General features: G+C 44.5%; 1 protein-coding gene across 1 annotated transcript in view; it reads right to left on the bottom strand.

Moving 5' to 3' along the window:
• Positions 1-22255, bottom strand: part of LOC126088294 (uncharacterized) — a 242133-nt gene that overhangs the window by 162099 nt on the left and 57779 nt on the right. Inside the window, exon 2 of the mRNA XM_049906424.1 lies at positions 13860-13925. Coding sequence (XP_049762381.1) covers positions 13860-13925 — 66 coding nt within the window. The remainder of the gene's footprint in view (positions 1-13859; positions 13926-22255) is intronic.

The following is a 22255-nucleotide window of genomic DNA, read 5'->3' as shown; positions in this document are numbered from 1 at the left end:
GCGAAATTGTGCACTCTACAAAACACAAAAACATGATGTATAACGACAATACCAACGAGCCACATTTTGGAATCAGTCAGTTTCCATAAATAACTGAGAGTAGCTATTTTCAATTATAGGAAATGGAATGTTCACTTAGGCTCAGTCGTGAGTTAACCAGGTGCCAGACTACTTCTGTTCATTGGTAGTGCCGTATCCAAGGGGTACTGCGACTTCCCGGAGTACAGCTATGTCTGCAGGGTTGCCTACGCGGCAGTCGTAATCAACGTAGCCACGTGTTTACTGTCTAGCTTAAGGATGACACCAAGTCTGAGAGATGACGCCAACGTAGTTGCATTACTGAACTGCTTCAGCGACGTGCACTGATCTGGTGCACGACTGTATCTTTCCGCTGAGCTGTCACCATGTTGCCAGCGGGCTCTCTACAGACAATGGTCTACGACTGTCTATTTCCTGGAAATGCCCTGCAAGCCATCGTCTCTAGATTTGACTTAGTATCTGGGACTTGTAATCTACTTTGTTTTGGACTTACTGACCAAGTGATCATTAGCAGGCTTGAGGTAGAACTGTAATTACTATAATTGTAATACATGTATTGTCTTTAATTAGTTTCTTTAATTAGTTCTGTCACTTTGTAATTGTGTAGCGACCTTTGTAAACTGAGGCATTAACTTTTGCATGCAGTAGTACCGAAAATCAGAGCAGGTGGGCACTGGGAAAACGCAATCAAGCTACAATAGGGACTGCATGCATTCGACCTAGAACATTACACAAGTGTATCGAATGTGCACAAAGGAGATCAGCACTAATGGTCACAGATTCGTTTGAGCCGTCGGGGAGTGTTGTAAAAATGGTTCAAATGGCTCTAAGCACTATTGGACTTAACGTCTGAGGTCATCAGTCCCCTAGATGGACAAGTACTTAAACCTAACTAACCTAAGGACATCGCACACATCCATGCCCGAGACAGGATTCGAACCTGCGACCGTAGCAGCAGTGCGGTTCCGGACTGAAGCGCCTAGAACCACTCGGTCACAGCGGCCGGCAGAGTGTTGTAGCCCCGTGCGTATTGCTCGAGTAGTGATCGCGGAGGCTAGATTAGACTAATTACAGCGCGCACAGAGCCGTTTAAACGGCCATTCTTCCCGCACTCCACACGTGAAATGAAGAATCCCAGTACATAACACAATGGGAAGCACTCTCTGTCATGCACTTCACAGTGGTTTGTAGAGCGCAGATGCAGGTAAAGCAGTTAAAGTCTGATTGATAGCGAGGTCATTAGAGCCAACGCAGGAGTTTGCCTTGAACATGGACTGGGCAGGAAATCGGACTTAGTTTTACCGTAGGAACAGTTCTGGACTTCGCCTGAAGTCATTTACGGGAATAACTGAAATCTTACACTGAAACTGCGTTCTTTTTGAAAAGCGTTTTCCCCAAATACGAGATCTGTGTGTTAGTAATACAACCATTCTGCCCCGTTATTTAAGATCAGACCTGTGAGTCCACCAAATTCGTTTTTCTTGCGTGAAAGCTGACCCCGAAACGCAGGACTCTCAGTCCGAACCTTCAGCCAGCAACAGTTTAGCGTTTAATGAATATATATTTTACGTGTAGCAAAGACTTAATTTATTTTACAAAATCAGACTGCAGTAACAAGGCTGCAACAAAGACAGTAAAGATAGCTCACGGACACATTCGGACGAGGATAACAGAAGTTACAGCACATAATGGATGGTCATTAGGGCTAACATTTTACAAACGTACACATACAGACAGCTTATAGACATTGAAATTTTTCCTTTTTTCTCACGTCTACTCCTCAGGTTCCATCTTCCCTCTCTTTCGACGGACGTAAGTGATTTTAGTTTTAGCAGTACCTCTTTAAATAACAATTTATTTAATTTACACGTATATGTTCACTTTCCTGAGTGTAATCGATAGATTTTAAATTACACAATTCGACCACGTTAACTTTAGGACTAAGATTTATAACAATAAATTAAAACAATTATCTGTGTCAGGCACTTTACATTTTCCTCAACGACGCGCTTCGAGGGTCTGCTTTCTCTTCAGGTGGATCAGTGGATTAAATTACAGTTTTATTTGCTGGATGTAACCACTTGTCTGTTTTGTGTTTCGTTTTGCTATAGGTACGTTTGGCAATTGTTGATGTAATATGGCACTGGAATTACAAACTTTAAACAATAATAAAGCTAGCTACGAAACGTTCCAGCAGAACGAACCCTGAGGGTCGTTATACACTTCTATGTTTAGATGCCATCTAGTGTTATTTCTGCTGGAACAACTTGTAAGCAGCTTTATTACTGTTTAAAATTTTGTAGTTCCAGTGCCATATTACGTTGACAAGTGCCAATTACAACTTATTTGTAGAGAAATGGAACTTCTAAGAGACAGCTGGCTACATTCAGCAATTAAAAATGTAATTTAATTCATACATCCACATCGTGATGAGGCTGTAAGGTCTCGAAACGCGTCGTGGGAGAATATCAGTGTGTATGGCGCAGACAATTGTTTATCTTTTGTGTCATGAACAGCTGCAATTTACGAAAGCACAGTCCAACATGAACGATGTAAATTTAAGACTACGAGTTACAGACATAATGTCTTTTCCCTGTTACTTTCTTGCCCAGTACAAGCTTGGCACTTTATTAGTCTTACCTTTCCACGGTAGTTGCCTTTCTCTCTGAATCCTCTTCCTGACGCCTAAATGCCACCTTAATGCAACGACGGGAAAGTCGAGTACGCCATCCGAATGGTAAAAACTATCCTTTTGTCAACTTCTAATACTGTCATTAGATCGTGCTCCAGAAGAAACCGCTTGATGGAAAAAGATTATTCCAATAATTGGTCTTCCACTAATTGCACACCATTACTTTGTTTTCACATTGTGCGGAGGCTTTTAATGTAACAAATGAGGATTATCACTACTCGTCAACGTAGTCATTTAACAAAACGCAGTGTTTTGTAAAGCAAAAAAGTGAACTTTCGAGTCTCGCAGAAATATGTACTGTGTTGGTGTCTGTACTTGCACAGTAGATGGGAATGAAGACAAGAACGGGAACTTCGAAATTATGACACGCTACCAATATACACTAATGTCAAGTTGGTCCTACATAACCCAGCAACGTACAAAAAATAAGTACTCAATAAAAGTAAACATTTTAGAAGGCACAAAGATAATGAAACATGATTGGGAATCTATAAAAAAAAAAGTTGTTTGGATAACAGGCAGATCTGAAATGCAGTAATTTTGTCTGCCGACACGGCTGCTGCTAGAGCTTCAAACCCAAATGATGGATGATTATCGTATTCATGAACGGACACTACCATCATATAAAGTGCAGTCACTGAAAACAAGACATATGGGAAAAAGTAAATAAACTGTTCACTACTTGAAAAGTAAGGCGATTTACCAATCAGTGAGACAAGACGGTCAGGACCTTAATGAAAAATGCCTGCGGTTGTTTACGGAACCATCTTTTACCCAGGCGTGCATCGCCTCCTCCGAAGCAAATCGACGGCCACGAATGTCTTTCTTCGAGGTTCCAAATATACGGAAATCGCATGGCGAGAGATCGGGACTGAGTGGAGGATGTGTAAGGTCTTCCCAGAGGAACTTTTGCAGTGTAATCGAAACAACCTTGGCAGCCTGTAGGCCCGCCCACGATTGCTCAGGCTATCTTGCAAGTGTGCATCTTATCTCCGAAAATACACTACTGGCCATTAAAATTGCAACACCAAGAAGAAATGCAGATGATAAACGGGTATTCATTAGACAAATATATTATATTAGAACTGACATGAGATTACATTTTCACGCAGTTTGGGTGCATAGAACCTGAGAAATCATTACCCAGAACAACCACCTCTGGCCGTAACAACGGCCTTGATACGCCTGGGCATTGAGTCAAACAGGGCTTGGATGTCGTGTACAGGTACAGCTGCCCATGCACCTTCAACACGATACCACAGTTCATCAAGAGTGGTGACTGGCGTATTGTGACGAGCCAGTTGCTCGACCAGCATTGACCAGACGTTTTCAATTGGTAAGAGATCTGGAGAATGAGCTCGCCAGGGCAGCAGTTGAACATTTTCTGTACCCAGAAAGGCCCGTACAGGAACTGCAACATGCGGTCGTGCATTATCCTGCTGAAATGTAGGGTTTCGCAGAGGTGGTTATTCCGGATACTGATTTCTCAGGATCTATGCACCCAAATTGCGTGAAAATGTAATCACATGTCAGTTCTAGTACAATATATTTGTCCAATGAATACCCGTTTATAATCTGCATTTCTTCTTGGTGTAGCAACTTTAATGACCAGTAGTGTAAATAGCGCACTCGTATCGAAGTAACGCCAGGTGACAGCTGAAGCCCATACGTGAGTGTTAAAATAGTGTCTATCGCGTTGAGACCGGCTGCTGGACGGTAGCAATATAAAATGAAAGGAAGGACGAAAAAGGACAAGTGTGTCAGATGATTGCGAGACGGAGTAGCGGGGCAGACTTGACCAGCAGCAACGCAGAGGCAGCCGGCAGTACGCAGTGTTCGACCGTCGGTTTTTGTGAGCGCACGCTCGGCGGGCCTAACCGCGGCTCCGCCGCAAACGAGCTGGTAGTTTTGTGGTCCTCGCGTTCCCCGCCGCCAGACACCGCCACAGTCAGGCGCCGCGTCCTGTGCTCTGATAGTGGGCTCTGCCATAACCTCAATCACTACACTGCTGGCTGCCACGTTCTCCTGTCCACCATTCTCCACGAAGCTGCGCAAGACACTTCGAGAGATCATGGCAATCCTAAGAAAATTGTTATTTTCAGACTGATCGGTTTTGCGTCAGCAACGTGCATTCCCACGGCTTCTGTGCACCCCTTCTCTTTTCCCACGCAGTCATCGTTTGGAGCTCCCGCCTGGTAGGATCTCCAGGATTCAAATTGTTTGTGGGATCTATACCTTGCAGCTAACAGAAACTGTTTATACAGGGTATCTCAAACCTTTTGGATCAAACTGAAACAGGTGATAGTGGCTCCACAACCGATTATACAGGGTGGAAACTATTTAAACCGACAAACTCTCGGAGGTTGTAGGGGACATCAAAACAAATATTTTTCCCTATGAGGAGTATTTAAACCGGTAGAGGAAGATTTCTCTGGCGGCAAATTAATTAAACCAACAAACACTTTTCCATTTTTTATGACCAAGAGACAACACATTAATACAAACAAATTTCAATTACAGCAGATTTTAAAAAATGTCTCACTTGACACATAAAGAAAGGTTAGACCGTCGGATCATGTTCTGTCTGGCACGGGCAAAACTCCTGGAGTACCCTGAATTGTTCCTGCTGCTGCTACTATCCGGGCAACCAGATCCTCTTCTGATGCAACAGGAGTTGCGCTGACAAGGTTGCGCATCTCTTCCCACACAAAAAAGTCGAGAGGGGACATATCTGGAGATCGAGCAGGCCATGGTACAGGACCACCTCTGCCAATCCACGTTTCTGGGAACCATCGGTCCAGGAATCGACGCACACGACGACTGAAATGTACCGGCGCCCCGTCATGTTGGAACCACATGCGCTGTCTTGTAGGGAGCGGGACGTCTTCCAACAATTCTGGAAATGCTCTGGCGAGAAAATTGTAATGGTACCTGCCATTTGATGGCCTAGGTAGCAGATACGGCCCAATTAAACAGTCCCCAAGAACACTGACCCACACATTAACGAAGAACCGCACTTGATGAGCGCTAGTAACTGTGGCATGTGGGTTATCCTAACTCCAAACATGCGAATTGTGCATTTTGAAGATTCCATCACGCCCGAACGTTGCTTCATCGGTAAACAACAAAGAGGATGGAAATGTAGGATGCATTTCACACTGTTCCAGGTACCACTGCGGAAACGGTGCTCTGGGTGGATAATCAACTGACTCCACATTGTGGACACGCTGTAAGTGAAATGGACGTAACAGTTGCTCTCGAAGGACTGTTCTTACATTCGTCTGATTTGTCCCCATGTTACGTGCAATTGCACGAGTGCTGATTGAAGAATCCCGCTTCACATGCTGCAAGACAGCTTCCTCAAATTGGAGGGTTCTTACTGTGTGACTGCGTCCCTGTCCAGGTAATCTGCTAAATGACGCGGTCTCACGCAGATGTCGGTACACAGCAGCAAAGGTCGTATGATGCGGGATACGGCGATTAGGATATTGTTGTTGATAAACCCGCTGTGCAGCTCGTCCATTGTGATGCGCTACGTAGTACGCACCAACCATATCAGTGTACTCACTCCAGGTGTATGGCTCCATTAGTAAATAGAGACAATGCACTACTACACTGGTGGACAGCAGTTGCCTACAACTGAAGAGCGTAATACGGCCTCCACCGGTATAAATAGTCCTCATAGGAAAAAATGACATTAGGGAAAAATATTTGTTTTGATGTCCCCTACAGCCTCCCAGAGTTTGTCGCTTTAAATACTTTTCACCCTGCATAGAGGTGGGGAACTGAAGGTCGGAAATGCATATTTATTGTTGTGGACATACACATCGTACACGGCATTACAAAGACGTAGCCCACAGTAATTGGTCAAAGCTAAGACTGCAAGTCTCAATAACGTATTGCAACGGCGCATGGAGTTATGTCGCACTGTCGTAAAGATCCCGGATGTCTGGAACAGGTAGCAGGTGATAAACAGCTGACCACTGCACAAAACTTAGCACATAACACGTTTGTCATTTGACGACCGCATGCGTCGCACCAGCATATTAACTTGTGCCGCATGCACACCTCTATCCCTGGTGTCAGTTGTCAGTTGCATCAGACAGCTTGTGATGTATCCATGGTGAGGTGTGTTACTGTGTACATTACATGACGCATAGCCAGAGATGGAACGTTACTCGTCACGAGAGTTGGCAGACATGCATTTAATGTATGGTACGGCAGAATGTAGTGCTCGTAAAGCAGTAAGGATGTGCACAAACGCTTTCCCAACAGGCATCATCCCAAATGGAAGAAGTTCATGTCCTGGCTTATTTGATATTCCCAATACTTCAATGACACTGTTTGGCATCGCTTCACGTAGCTCAAAGTTTGACCAACAGATCACAGTGGTGTTTGCTTTCATGACTCGTCGTTTGTTTGAAGTGCAGAACAGAGAAGTGCCGTGAGTTGTGCTACTGCATTTGTGAGTGAACAATAACTGTTGTGTTTAGTTTTATTCTGTGTATACTGAAATTCTTGGTTATGGAACCAACTTTAAGTAGTTCCTCAAGAACAAGAAGGGAAAGAAATACGGTAAGTTTACAATACAGTTATGTATGCATTTTTTGAGTAATTATTATGTAATTTCTAATGATACCATTAGGAATCATTATTTTATTTATTAACCAATAGCTTCAAAAGAACTTTTGCAATGGATATGGCATATGCGCAACATATAAAGTAAATATTCATCACAACAAAATTTTCCCCAATTTTTTTCTAAATGTGACGCACAAAGGGTTAAGAGAGATGCGGTCGTTCACGCGACAGAGAGCTGACTAAGGTCCCCACCAGAGTCATGTCCGAACACAAGACTTTGAGGAGATGGTGTTGGATCGAGTGTACGACCACCCAACACTAACAAGGGAAACTCCCCATCACATCCCACTTTGATATAGTAGTAAGAGGGCCGAGTGATCAGCCCTTCAAAAACTGAACACAGATCAAGCATGAAAACAGGAAGAAGGTGTACTGAACTGTGAAAAAAGGCAAAATAGAAACAGTGAACGGTCGAAGTATAGGAGCTGCAACACAGAGCAGTCTGAAACAGCGGTGGTGCCGTGGTAGTGTGCTCACCGTGTTTGACTGCAAAGCGGCCGAGCCGTGTTCAAAACACCCTCGTATCAATTTTGTTTTCTTCGCTGTTCACTGTATTCAGATTTGTGTCTGTGTCGTGGTGGCGTTTGCAACAGCGAGGTGTAAGGAAATGACCTATAATGAAAGTTGATTCTTCACAACTACTCTATTAGCAGCCAATAGGAAGTGGCTTTCGAACAGGAACCGCAAACGTTTGATGACAAGGCGAAAAAAAAAAAGGTTCAAATGGCTCTGAGCACTATGGGACTTAATATCTGAGGTCATCAGTGCCCTAAAACTTAGAACTACTTACACCTAACTAACCTAAGGACATAACACACATCCATGCCCGAGGCAGGATTCGAACCTGCGACCGTAGCAGTCGCAGCAAGGCGACAAGTCAACCGAATCCTCCACCGGAAAACACGTCCGGTGATGATAGGGATTTCGTATCGACGCACCTCATTTGTGGGCCTGGTAAGTGAGATATGCCTCCTTGCCCGATTCAAGTCTTCGTATGAATGTGAATGATCATTCTCAAGGTGATGACGACAACATCATAGTTTGTTTCCAGAATGAGATTTTCACTCTGCAGCGGAGTGTGCGCTGATATGAAACTTCCTGGCAGATTAAAACTGTGTGCCCGACCGAGACTCGAATTTGGGACCTTTGCCTTTCGCGGGCAAGTGCTCTACCATCTGAGCTACCGAAGCACGACTCACGCCCGGTACTCACAGCTTCACTTCTGCCAGTATCTCGTCTCCTACATTCTAAATTTTACAGAAGCTCTCCTGCGAACCTTGCAGAACTAGCACTCCTGAAAGAAAGGATATTGCGGAGACATGGCTTAGCCACAGCCTGGGGGATGATTCCAGAACGAGATTTTCACTCTGCAGCGGAGTGTGCGCTGATATGTTCTGCGAGGTTCGCAGAAGAGCTTCTGTAAAGTTTGGAATGTAGGAGATGAGATGCTGGCAGAAGTGAAGCTGTGAGTACCGGGCGTGAGTCGTGCTTCGGTAGCTCAGATGGTAGAGCACATGCCCGCGAAAGGCAGAGGTCCCGAGTTCGAGTCTCGATCGGGCACACAGTTTTAATCTGCCAGGAAGTTTCATAGTTTGTTATCTAAGCTGCAACAAATTAACGCGACAGTTTCACAATCGCACAGTTTTTCTGTGTTCTGTATAAACATGTTTGTAACCTTTTTGAAGTTGTGTTCCCTTTTGGAAGTTTGGATTCTTTAAGTCTTTTGTTGTAACATAGTTCACAACCGTTTTATTTGTTGTTTCCATTTCTGTGAGACGTCTAGTGTCGTACCTTGCCTGCTCTCACTATTCATCACATTTACTTGCGATGGTAACGTTTTATTACCACATGACTCATATTCCACAACCGGTGCATAGTATGACAACTGCCAAGACTGCAGAAAGAGAAAATATTTTTCAATGATCGGACGGACAGTTCATAGTGTTGGCGGGGGTGGGGGGTTGCCGGGGAATAAACGGACATGGAGTTTCGAACCCGACTTGTCCGCTTTGCAGTTCAACACCATGAACACTTAAACATGACAACATCGCTGAGTCACTTTACTCGATGTAGTATTTGTTATGCTTGGACCGTTCATTGGTTCTATTTTGCTTTTTGTTCAGTGCACCTTCTTCCTGTTTTCATGCTTGGTCTGTGCTCAGTTTTTGGTGGGCTAACCACCGGGCCATCATACCACTAACTCTGAGGAGGGTGTGGCGTGGAGTTTCCCTTGTAAGCACTTGTCAATTTTCCAGTGAAACACACACTTCGAAGGACAAAGTGTTGAGACTACCGGTCGGAGAGGTATTACACCCTTGTCATAAAGAACGTGTGCAAGCACTGGGACCAGCGGATTTTAAGCCCCGTGTTCACTTCTGTCAATGGATTATCCACTCCTGTCCTGTAGTAACGAAGTTCAATGAATTTAAAATGTTCACGGATGAGATCTCATTCACCTGTGATAGTGTCTTCAACAGCTGCAACAGCCACGTCTGGAGTAAAGACACACATTGGTGGCCACCAACAACGATTCTCTTTCAAAGTACGGGCTGGCTAAGACCAGCTTATAGCACCTTATTTGCTGCCTCCCTGTTTGACTGCTCCACGTTACTTGGTGTTCCTGCGAAATGTGCTGCCACAATTCTTGTAAAATGTATCCCTTGTTCTCCGCTCAAGGACGTGGTTTCAACCTGACGGTGCACCAGCGCATTTCGATGTTAATGTCCATGAGCATCTGAACAGCACGCACCCTCATCGTTGCATTGGAAGGGGAGGTACTGTCACACGGCCAGCGCGATCGCCGGACCTCACACTTCTGGGGTTACGCCAATACGTTGGCTCCATTTAGCAGTTAGCGGTGAGCGGTGAGACGTTGCTAATGTAGCAAGAACGAATAGTATAGGTGCAAATTTTTTGAATGTGTCGGAATTCACACTTGTACATGAAGGTGCGAGCGGCAGTTGAACCGCCGTCTTATACACCTTCATCTTACGAGGCTCGAACGCTACGCACTTGAGCACCATGAACTCCGACGTTCGGCACCTACGCACAGATACATCTGTTGCATAACAGACGCGTAAAAGTTCTCTTGAGATTTTCTCGAAATTGCCAGAGTAATGCACCTTACTGCTTGCACATTATATTATTTTCATGACTTCTAAAGGTGTACAAACTTCGAAATAAATCCACAACCCCAACGTCGTGGCTTCCCCTCGTTAGTTTTCAATTGGCACTTTTCGAATATACTACTTTACAAAGTCACAAAAACATTTCCAGGCACACACTTTACACCAGATTACGAGGCTCACCCACAAACTGCAAATGAAAAATATTATCGTCTAATACTCCTATTACGCAAAGCAACGATGCGGATTTTCGCAACATATTTTCCCGTATTTGAAGTTCACTGCGTGCCGCTACATCTACATCTACATCCATACTCCGCAAGCCACCTGACTGTGTGTGGCGGAGGGTACCTTGAGTACCTCTATCGGTTCTCCCTTCTATTCCAGTCTCGTATTGTTCGTGGAAAGAAAGATTGTCGGTATGCCTCTGTGTAGTCTCTAATCTCTCTGATTTTACCCTCATGGTCTCTTCGCGAGATATACGTAGGAAAGAGTAAGATACTGCTTGACTCCTCGGTAAAAGTATGTTCTCGAAACTTCAACAACTGAGCGTCTCTCTTGCAGAGTCTTCCACTGGAGTTTATCTATCATCTCCGTAACGTTTTAGCGATTACTAAATGATCCTGTAACGAAGTGCGCTGCTCTTCCTTGGATCTCCGCTATCTCTTCCATCAACCCTATCTGGTACGGATCCCAAAACGGTGAGCAGTATTCAAGCAGTGGGCGAACAAGTGTACCGTAACCTACTTCCTTTGTTTTCGGACTGCATTTCCTTAGGATTCTTGCAAATAATCTCATTCTGGCATCTGATTTACCAACGATTAATTTTACATGGTCATTCCATTTTAAATCACTCCTAATGCCTACTCCCAGATAATTTATGGAATTAACTGCTTCCAGTTGCTGACCTCCTATACTATAGCTAAATGATCAAGGATCTCTCTTTCTATGTATTCGCAGCACATTACATTTGTCTACATTGAGATTCAATTGCCATTTCCTGAACCATGCGTCAATTCGTTGCAGATCCTCCTGCATTTCAGTACAATTTTCCATTGTTACAACCTCTCGATATACTACAGTATCATCCGCAAAAAGCCTCGGTGAACTTCCGATGTTATCCACAAGCTCATATATATATATATATTGTGAATAGCAACGGTCCTACGACACTCCCCTGTGGCACACCTGAAATCACTCTCACTTCGAAAGACTTCTCTCCATTGAAAATGACATGCTGCGTTCTGTTATCTAGGAACTCTTCAATCCAATCACACAATTGGTCTATTAGTCCACATGCTCTTATTTTGTTCATTAAACGACTGTGGGGAACTGTATCAAACGCCTTGCGGAAGTCAACAAACACGGCATCTACGTGGGAACCCGTGTCTATGGCCCTCTGAATCTCGTGGACGAATAGCGCGAGCTGGGTTTCACACGATCGTCTTTTTCGAAACCCATGCTGATACCTAGAGAGTAGATTTCTAGTCTCCAGAAAAGTCATTATACTCGAACATAATACGTGTTCCAAATTCATCTGATCTACGTTAGAGATATAAGTCTATAGTTCTGCACATCTGTCCGACGATAGGAAAGCTTCTGTCTTCTATTTCCGCATCGCAACGTCGGCCTCGCAGCTCTTACATTACTGGCCATTAAAACTGCTACACCACGAAGATGACGTGCTACAGACGCGAAATTTAACCGACAGAAAGAAGATGCTGTGATATACAAATGATTAGCTTTTCAGAGCATTCACACAAGGTTGGCGCCGGTGGCGACACCTACAACGTACTGATATGAGGAAAGTTTCCAACCGATTTCTCATGCACAAACAGCAGTTGAATGGCGTTGCCTGGTGAAACGTTGTTGCGATGCCTCGTGTAAGGAGGAGAATGCGTACCATGACGTTTCCGACTTTGATAAAGGCCGGAATGTAGTCTATCGTGATTTGCTCGACATTGGTCGACATCCCATGACTGTTAGCAGAATATGGAATCGGTGGGTTCAGGAGGGTATACGGAACGCCGCGCTGGATCCCAACGGCCTCGTATCACTAGCAGTCGAGATGACAGGCATCTTATTCGCATGGCTGTAACGGATCGTGCAGCCACGTCTCGATCCCTGAGTCAACATTTGGGGACGTTTGCAAGACAAGAACCATCTGCACAAACAGTTCGACGACGTTTGCAACAGCATGGACTATCAGCTCGGAGACCGTGGCTGCGGTTACCCTTGACGCTGCATCACAGACAGGAGCGCCTGCGATGGTGTACTCAACGACGAACCTGGGTGCACGAATGGCAAAACGTCATTTTTTCGGATTAATCCAGGTTCTGTTTACAGCATCATTGTGGTCGCATCCGTGTTTGTCGACATCGCGGTGAACGCACATTGGAAGCGTGTATTCGTCATCGCCACACTGGCGTATCACCCGGCGTGATGGTATGGGGTGCCATTGGTTACACATCTCGGTCACCTGTCGTTCGCATTGACGGCGCTTTGAACAGTGGACGTTACATTTCAGATGTGCTACGACCCGCGGCTGTACCCTTCATTCGATCCCTGCGAAACCCTACATTTCAGCAGGATAATGAACGACAGCTTGTTGCAGGTCCTGTACGGGCCTTTCTGGATACAGAAAATGTTCGACTGCTGCCCTGGCTAGCACATTCCCCCAGATCTCTCACCAGTGGAAAACGTCCGGTCAATGGTGGCCGAACAACTGGCTCGTCACAATACGCCAGTCACTACTCTTGCTGAACTATGGTATCGTGATGAAGGTGCATGAGCAGCTGTACCTGTACACGCCATCCAAGCTCTGTTTGACTCAATGCCCAGAAGTATCGAGGCCGTTATTACGGCCAGAGGTGGTATTTCTGGGTACTGATTTCTCAGGATCTATGCACCCAAATTGCGTGAAAATGTAATCACACGTCAGTTCTAGTATAATATATTTGTCCAATGAATACCCGTTTATCATCTGAATCTCTTCTTGGTGTAGCAATTTTGCCCGCATCTCGTGGTCGTGCGGTAGCGTTCTCGCTTCCCACGCCCGGGTTCCCGGGTTCGATTCCCGGCGGGGTCAGGGATTTTCTCTGCCTCGTGATGGCTGGGTGTTATGTGCTGTCCTTAGGTTAGTTAGGTTTAAGTAGTTCTAAGTTCTAGGGGACTGATGACCATAGATGTTAAGTCCCATAGTGCTCAGAGCCATTTGAACCATTTTTGTAGCAATTTTAATGGCCAGTAGTGTATATTTTGTGTGTCGCAGTGGACGGCGTGTGAGCAGCGGTTTGGAATGGAGACGTACAGTGGACGGCACAGAGACGGCACACAAGCGCACACAGAGCGCGGTGCCTGACCTGTGGGCGTGGCAGCGCGCGCACAGCCAGTGGCCGGGCTCTCCGCTGCCGCCTCTGCCTCTGCCGCTGCCGGGGTCCGCCGCCCGCCACCGCCACGCGGCGCAGTCAGCGCAGACGGGCCGTCCGCAATCGTCGCAGCGCGCGCCGTCCGATCGCTGCACACCGCTGCCGCCTCCGACGCCGCCTCCGCACCTCTCGCAGAGCTGGCCTTCTCTGCCGCCGGCCCCTGACTGCTCCCGCAGCTTCCTGCTGGACCCAATCCCACGCGTCACACCGTGTCCACACTCTCTCTCCCTGCCAACTGTCAACATACACTAAAGAGCCAAGGAAACTGGTATAGGCATGCGTATTCAAATAAAGAGTTACACTATGCGATCAAAGGTATCCGGACACCTGGCTGAAAATGACTTCCAAGTTCGTGGCGCCCTCCATCGGTAATGCTGGAGTTCAATATGGTGTTGGACCACCCTTAGCCTTGATGACAGCTTCCACTCTCGCAGGCATAGGTTCAATCAGGTGCTGGAAGGTTTCTTGGGTAATGACAGCCCGTTCTTCACGGAGTGCTGCATTGAGGGAAGCATCGATGTCGGTCGGTAAGGCCTGGCAAGAAGTCGGCGTTCCAAAACATCCCAAAGTATTCTATAGGATTTAGGTGAGGACTCTGTGCAGACCAGTCCATTACAGGGATGTTACTGTCGTGTAACGATTCCACCACGACCGTGCATCATGAATAGGTGCTCGATCGTGTTGAAAGATGTAGACGCCATCCCCGAACAATGGGAAGCAAGAAGGTGCTTAAAACATCAACGTAAGCCTGTGCTGTGAGACTGCCACGCAAAACAACAACGGGTGCAATCCTCCCTCCATGAAAAACACGACCACACCATAACACCACCACCTCCGAATTTTACTGTTGGCACTACACACGCTGACAGATGTCGTTCACAGGGTATTAACCACACCCACACCCTGCCATCGGATCGCCACATTGTGTACCGTGATTCGTCGCTCGACACAACGTTTTTTTTTCCTGTTCAATCGTCCAAAGTTTACGCTCCTTGAACCAAGCGAGGCGTCGTCTGGCATTTACCGGCGTGATGTGTGGCTTATGAGCAGCCGCTCGACCATGAAATCCAAGTTTTCTCACCGCCCGCCGAACTGTCATAGTACTTGCAGTGGATCCTGATGCATCCCTGTGTGATGGTCTGGATTGAAGTCTGCCTATTACATATTACGACCGTCTTCAACTGTCGGCGGTCTCTGTCAATCAAGAGACGAGGTCGCTTTTTTACTGTACTTGTCCCTTCATGTTTCCACTTCACTATCACATCGGAAACAGTGGACCTAGGGATGTTTCGGAGTGTGGAAATGTCGCGTACAGACGTATGAGACGAGTGACACACAATCACCTGACCACGTTCGAAGTCCGTGAGTTCCGCGGAACGCCCCGTTCTGCTCTAAATGGTTCAAATGCCTCTGAGCACTAAAGGGCTTAACTTCTTAGGTCATCAGTCCCCTAGAACTTAGAAATACTTAAACCTAACTAACCTAAGGACTTCACACACATCCATGCCCGAGGCAGGATTCGAACCTGCGACCGTAGCAATCGCGCGGTTCCAGACTGTAGCGCCTAGAACCGCTCGGCCACCTTGACCGGCCGTTCTGCTCTCTCCCAATGTCTAATGACTGCTGAGGTCGTTGACATGGAGTACCTGGCAGTATGTGACAGCACAATGCACCTAATATGAAAAACGTATGTTTTCGTGGGTGTCAGGATACTTTTGATCACATAGTGAATGTAAACGGTAGAATACGGAGCTGTGGTCGGCAACGCCTATATAAGTCAATAAGTGTCTGGCGCAGTTGTTAGATCGGTTACTGCTGCTACAATGGCAGGTTTTCAAGATTTAAGTGAGTTTGAGCATGCTGTTACAGTCGGCGCACGAGCGATGGGACACAGCATCTCCGAGGCAGCGATGAAGCGGGGATTTTCCCGTACGACCATTTCACGATAAATCATGAAAGTCAGGAATCCGGTAAAACATCAAATCTCCGACATCGCTGCGGCCGGAAGCAGATCCTGCAAGAACGGGACCAACGACGACTGAAGAGAATCGTTCAACGTGACCTAAGTGCAACCTTCTGAAAATTGCTGCACATTTCAGTGATGGACCATCAACAAGTGTCAGCGTGCGAACGATTCAACGAAACATCATCATATGAGCTTTCGGAGCTGAAGTCCTCCACTCCCCTCATTGCCTTTTCAGTATGTTGCCGTTGTCGTCTTCAGTCCTAAGACTGGTTTGATGCAGCTCTCCTCGATAGTGTATCCTGTGCAAGCCTTTCCGTATCAACATTCACTACTGCAACTTATATCCATTTCAACCTGCTCTCTATATTCAAGCTTTTGTCTCTTTTCTATAATCGGCCCACGCAACTCACCATTAACAAATACACGACTCCTTCATGCCTTAGTTCCCTTCTATCAGACAAGTTCTACCACAAATGTTTCCTCCCCACTTCGATTCATAACCTCTTCATTAGTTATCCGATCTCATCTTCAGCATTCACCTGTACAGCTATATTTCAAAAACTTCTATTCTCTTCTTTTTTTAATTTTTTCATACTTACGTTTCAGTCCTGTTCAAAGGCTACGTTCCAGACAAATACCTTCAGAACTGAATTCTAAACACTTAAATTTATGCTTTATGTTAGCAAATTTCTCTTTTTTGAGAAATGCTTTCCTTGATACTTCCAGGCAGCACTGTACACCTATACACGTTACTAATTTAAAGTCGTCCTCGACCTTTCTCTGTCTGTATATGAAGGCTAATTTCAGGAACTATGGGCCAGGCGGAGGTTCGAGTCCTCCCTCGGTCATGGGTGTGTGTGTTTGTTCTTAGGATAATTTAGGTTAAGTAGTGTGTAAGCTTAGGGACTGATGACCTTAGCAGTCAAGTCCCATTAGATTTCACACACATTTGAACATTTTTTTCAGGGACTACTGTAGAGATTTTGATACTCTTCTCACTAATAGACTAATTCACGCGAAAGTTTTGTGAACGAGGACAGATCTATGATCGTGGGACATGTGATCAGTTGTCTCCATTGCCTACAGCTGTTATTGCCAGTAGACGAATAGTGCTGCTGCTGCTTCTTTTTTAAACAGTTCCTCATTTGACCTCACTTGGCCGAGTGGATCCCGATCCAGACATACCTGCCTCAGAAAAAAATTTCTCGAGGTACCAGGAATCGAACTCGGGTCCTTCCGCGCCGAAGCCATCGTTACTTATTCTGCTAAATTATCATCAGTGGTACTAGCGAGCAACTGTGCCTTACATCTTTCCTGATTTCGATCTTCTGTATCATTCCGTCAGCGTTGATCGTCCAGCTAGCTTGACGCAATAAGCTTCTACCCCTCTAGTCGTGCCTGCGCAGCGCGGTCGGTAAGAACATTATTCGTGAAATCAAGGCTCGAGTCTCGCTTCGGCATAAAGTTTTAATCTGACAGTGAGTTTTAAAAGAACACACAGTTGCAACAGATCGAAAGATTCATTCTGGAAACATTATTAAGTCCATCGAGTGTTTAGTGCGGAGAGCGTGAAATGTTCATTTTTATTACGTCACAACGAAACCAACGTTCCGGAAAAGCTTCACAAATGGGTTTTTGACGACGGGTGATAAGCACTCATCTCTATGCTACATGGATGGACATATTTGGTCTCTAAGTGTGAAACTTCCACGTGCTTGTTCACTCCTGCGCTCTGCATCGGCTGCCGCAGATTACAGGCTAGCAAAAAAAAGTGATCTGAAAAATATTTCACGCAACCTAAGATAGGCAACCCAACTTAATGGGGTTGTCTGTCTTAGGGAACGTGAAATGTTTTACATTTTGTCAGGCAAAAAGTTTCGATCGGTCTGTATGTGATTAAGTGTTAGTTGCAACCTTCAGACTACAAACCTAGTATCACGGACAGTAAGAGCGAAGGAAGCAAAAAATTGTCTGATCAGCAGGGCACTGCACTGCTTTATGAGCAGAAGCGACATGACCAGAGTAAAAACTTGCTCCGCGTAAGCTACATATTTACAATCTCACTCGTCCAAATGTCAACAGGAAACTTGGTGCTCCAAAAATATTTCGTGAGCTTTGTATCTTTACTGCAGAGAACTCAGAAGCATTTCGAATGCCTTTCCCAAAATCTGTCACCTTGAACACGCATTCGTGTTGTCAAAATAGACCACATGTAACATCCGTAAGTGCAGGTAAATTTTTTGAGAACTCGATATTTAAGCCAGCTGTTTAAGAAAATGTCACATTTTCAGTACACGTCTCTATGACACTGCTATCATGTATACTATTAAGCAGGTATCCGTATTCACGGTTCATGTTCCCAATTGCAGGACGCCTATCTGACGGTATCCAGGGCAACAAAAATTTGATTTTCAATATTTCATATAATTATTCGCAGAAGTTAAAAATTTAAAATACTGTCATAATCTACTCATTAACAGGTATAATCGTAAGTACGGCTTTAACACAATATGACAAATATTGCATTCAGAAAGTATGTATGAGTTCTGAGGCAGCTTAACTCACAGCGCGTAGATACCCTGATCATATCCTTCCAATCAGTGGAACAGATTAATGTTTTAATGTCCCGTCGACAACGAAGTCTATAAACGGAGCACATGCTCGCATTAGGAAGAGATGGGGAGGAAAGCAGGCGTGTCCTTCCTAGGGAACCATCCCGGCATTTGCCTTAAGCGATGTAGAGAAATCACGAAAAATCTAAATCAGGATGGCCGACCGGGGGTTTGAACCGTCGTCCTGCGGAATGAGAGTTCAGTGGGCTAACCACTGCGCCACCCCGCTCGGTCACGTTCTCCCAATATTTTAGAATAGGAGCACCAAGTAACTTGAGACAAACTGAATATAATTTCAAACCTTTACGAAACTTTTTCTTGCTGACACCTCCCACAAAATGATGGAAGGAAAAAAGTTTATCGCTTACTACATTTTGCTACTAACTCCGTTCGCAACACATTTAGCAGACAGTATACACCTACAGCACTGAAAATACCTTCATAATTATATTAATGTACGACACACAGTTCAAGAGATATGGTCTCATACACATTAACATGCGTGAAATACTAGCTTTTTCCTACAACGGAGGGCAAATTACCCAGACTACACTCATCCAGTATTTGATAATAAGAGACTTCGAACAGATTTAAACATACTTTCGAATCTTTTCTAAACTCTTTGTCGCTCACGTGCTCAACGTCAAACATTTAGCACGTTAACTCATTTATAAAGAAATCAAAAGTCCTAAGTTGTTTCAAGCTTGGGAGTTAGATTCTTTGCGGAACTGTGAATAGGAGGGTTACAGGTAAATGCTAGTATGCAATGCATCGCTTCAGGTACACAGTATGTCAAAATGTATTTCGCTTTAGATTCTAAAAGCAGTTTATATTAAAAAATACTCTGTTCGTATGTAACATGTCCGCCCCCGGTAGCTGAGTGGTCAGCTCGACAGAATGTCAATCCTAAGGCCCCGGGTTCGATTCCCGGTTGTGTCGGAGATTTTCTACGGTCAGGGGCTGAATGTTGTGTTGTCCTTATCATCATCATATCATCCCCATCGACGCGCCTGTCGCCGAAGTGTCGTAAATTCGAAAGACTTGCACCTGGCGAACGGTCTACCGGCTCAAATGGCTCTGAGCACTATGGGACTCAACTACTGTGGTCATAAGTCCCCTAGAACTTAGAACTACTTAAACCTAACCAACCTAAGGACATCACACACATCCATGCCCGAGGCAGGATTCGAACCTGCGACCGTAGCGGTCATGCGGTTCCAGACTGTAGCGCCTTTAACCGCTCTGCCACTTCGGCCGGCGAACGGTCTACCGGACGGGAGGCCCTAGTCACACGACATTTATATGTAATATTTATTAGAACTGTAAGCAAACGACGTCAAATACGTTCAAGAGACCTCTATATTGTTTACAACTCTTCATTTTACGAATTTCACGAATTACAGTACCTAATTTATTGAATTCTACTGCATCTCGTGTTCTTTTGCACGACTGTGGAAAGTATGATCAAAATAAACGCGAAATAAAGCAGCATCAATTTTCTGATCAACCTGTGAATACAAAGAAATACGAGATTTCTGAAAAGATACAGCAGAAGTATCACTTTTTTCTGCTTTAATCTAAAAATAATCTCGATCTTATTTAGACATCTGGAACATGCGACGTAATACGCTCATGTGAGCCACAATGTATTTGGGCAAGGTACGAAGCAGGGGGATTTCTGACTAGCTCACTTATACGGGAGAAGTTCGATCGATAGCCGGTTCACACAGAGATCACTGTTAGTAAGGCAGGTAAGATGCTACAGTAAGAAATGTAAGAGTCGTATGGCATTGTTGTATGGGATATCCCGCGTGGTCGGTTCAGCCACCTATCGGATAGGGTTCCCTCCCCTGCACACATTAGCCCCTTTCCTTACGGATGTGTGAGAGTTGTGTCGTACGAGTATTTTTAATGGAGTTTCTGACGTCATAGCGTGGAACAGCACGTTCGGGAGTCTTTCCGAACGTGCAGAGCAATATCTGGCATATCAGATATTCTGAGCGTGCATCTGAGCGTTCACCAAAGAGATGGCACAACGCCACCTACGTCACACGCACGCCGTCTCCCTTCATTATAGAGTTGTGAGACGCCATATTGGCATTCATTTTAAGCCTATATGTATATATGCCGTTTCTGAGCACCAGCAAATTGAGAATCACTGGAAAACCCGTTGTTAACTGTGTGACCCGTTCCAATAAAATAATGAGAAACATCATATTCGTGGCAAAAGAATTATTGGAACTTGCGTATTATGAGAGTAGGCTATTTGAAGGCAGCGACACACTGAAGATCCACCCAAAACGCGTTGTTCTTGGTACAATTTGTTATAATTAAATTTCAATTAGTAATATATGTACGATTAAGGTTTTCAGCAACGCGTAACATAGTATGATTAGACGGAAGGGGTGCGTTGTCGGAGTAGCCTAATGATTCCTCATCCAACGAATCGTGGGCTTTTACCTCCGTGCCCCGCCAACGACGGTAACCCTGGACTTCCTGTTTTTTTTTTTTTTTTTTTTTTTGTGGTTTTAGGGCGCAAAACTTCTACGGTCATTAGCGCCCAAATGGACTTCCTGTTGTTTCCCCAGACATTTCACTACCCTCTTGCTAAGCACCATACCCTAATCTGGTTTCGAGAACAGGCTTTAGAATACCTGTTTCAGAGTGGTCCGCATACAGTCCTTGACTTCTGGTACAAGTTGTGACCGCGCATAGCACCCTCACCCGAAAACCATCTTACCGACAAACTTTTGCCGGTTATCTCCGCAGCGTCTTCCTTCACCCCCCACTTTTGACTTGTTTGTTCGGGCGGTGGTTCGTGGCTTGCCACTTCCAAATTGTTTTTCCTAACATCAGCGTTTTTGTTAGGTTCTGGTACTTTATTATTAGTTTAATGTAAGTATATACTATAATATTTGATGTTATGTAAATATAAGTTCTCTCTCTACCTGTCACATGATGCAACACCCTTATCCACGTTCTCAAGCATCGACCGAAAAAAAAATAAAAAAAAATGAAGAAGACAGAATATGTTATATTTTGTTGTATTTAATGTTTTTTAAAATATTATTTTGTTTTAACTAACAGTCATTTGTATATGTTTAAAAAGTACCTTGAAGAACTCTTGCATAGTGAATATATATGTACATTTAGTTTGTTCAATAAAGATCATTAACAAAACAAAAAAAGGAAGAAAACAGGATATGTTATATTTTGTTGTATTTAATTTTATTCTAATAAGTTGTTTACTTAACACTCATTTGTATATGTTTAACTGGTACCTTGAAGAACTGTTGCTTTGTGTATATACATGTACTCTCAGTTTGTTCAATAAAGATTTAATTTAAAAAAAAATGACTAGTGTTACTGTCCACTTTTGGCTTGTTTGTTCGGGCGGTCGTTCGCGGCTTGCCACTTCCAATTTTTTTTTCCTAACATTAGCGTTTTTGTTAGGTTCTGGTACTTTATTATTATTTTAATATAAGTATATACTATAATATTTGATGTTATGTAAATATAAGTTCACTCTTCTTTTGAGGGGTGACTTCCTTCGATTGGCTTAATCTACAGGACAGCTACTTGTATAAAGATATTTTGCTCCTTTTTCTTTTACGTTTCGTATTTCACTTGTTGCAAAGATTCTGCTACTGGGTAGGAACAGTGATCAAGTAAGACTGACCTTGGGATTTTACTGAAATGTGGGAATGATGGAATAATGTTTATCTTATGCGAAGAAGCATACCAAATTTGTA

The sequence above is a fragment of the Schistocerca cancellata genome, chromosome 6, assembly GCF_023864275.1.
Source record: "Schistocerca cancellata isolate TAMUIC-IGC-003103 chromosome 6, iqSchCanc2.1, whole genome shotgun sequence".
NCBI classification, from domain to species: Eukaryota; Metazoa; Arthropoda; class Insecta; order Orthoptera; family Acrididae; genus Schistocerca; species Schistocerca cancellata.
The sequence above is the reverse complement of the archived record's forward strand: the minus strand, read 5'-3'. Positions and strand labels throughout refer to the sequence as shown.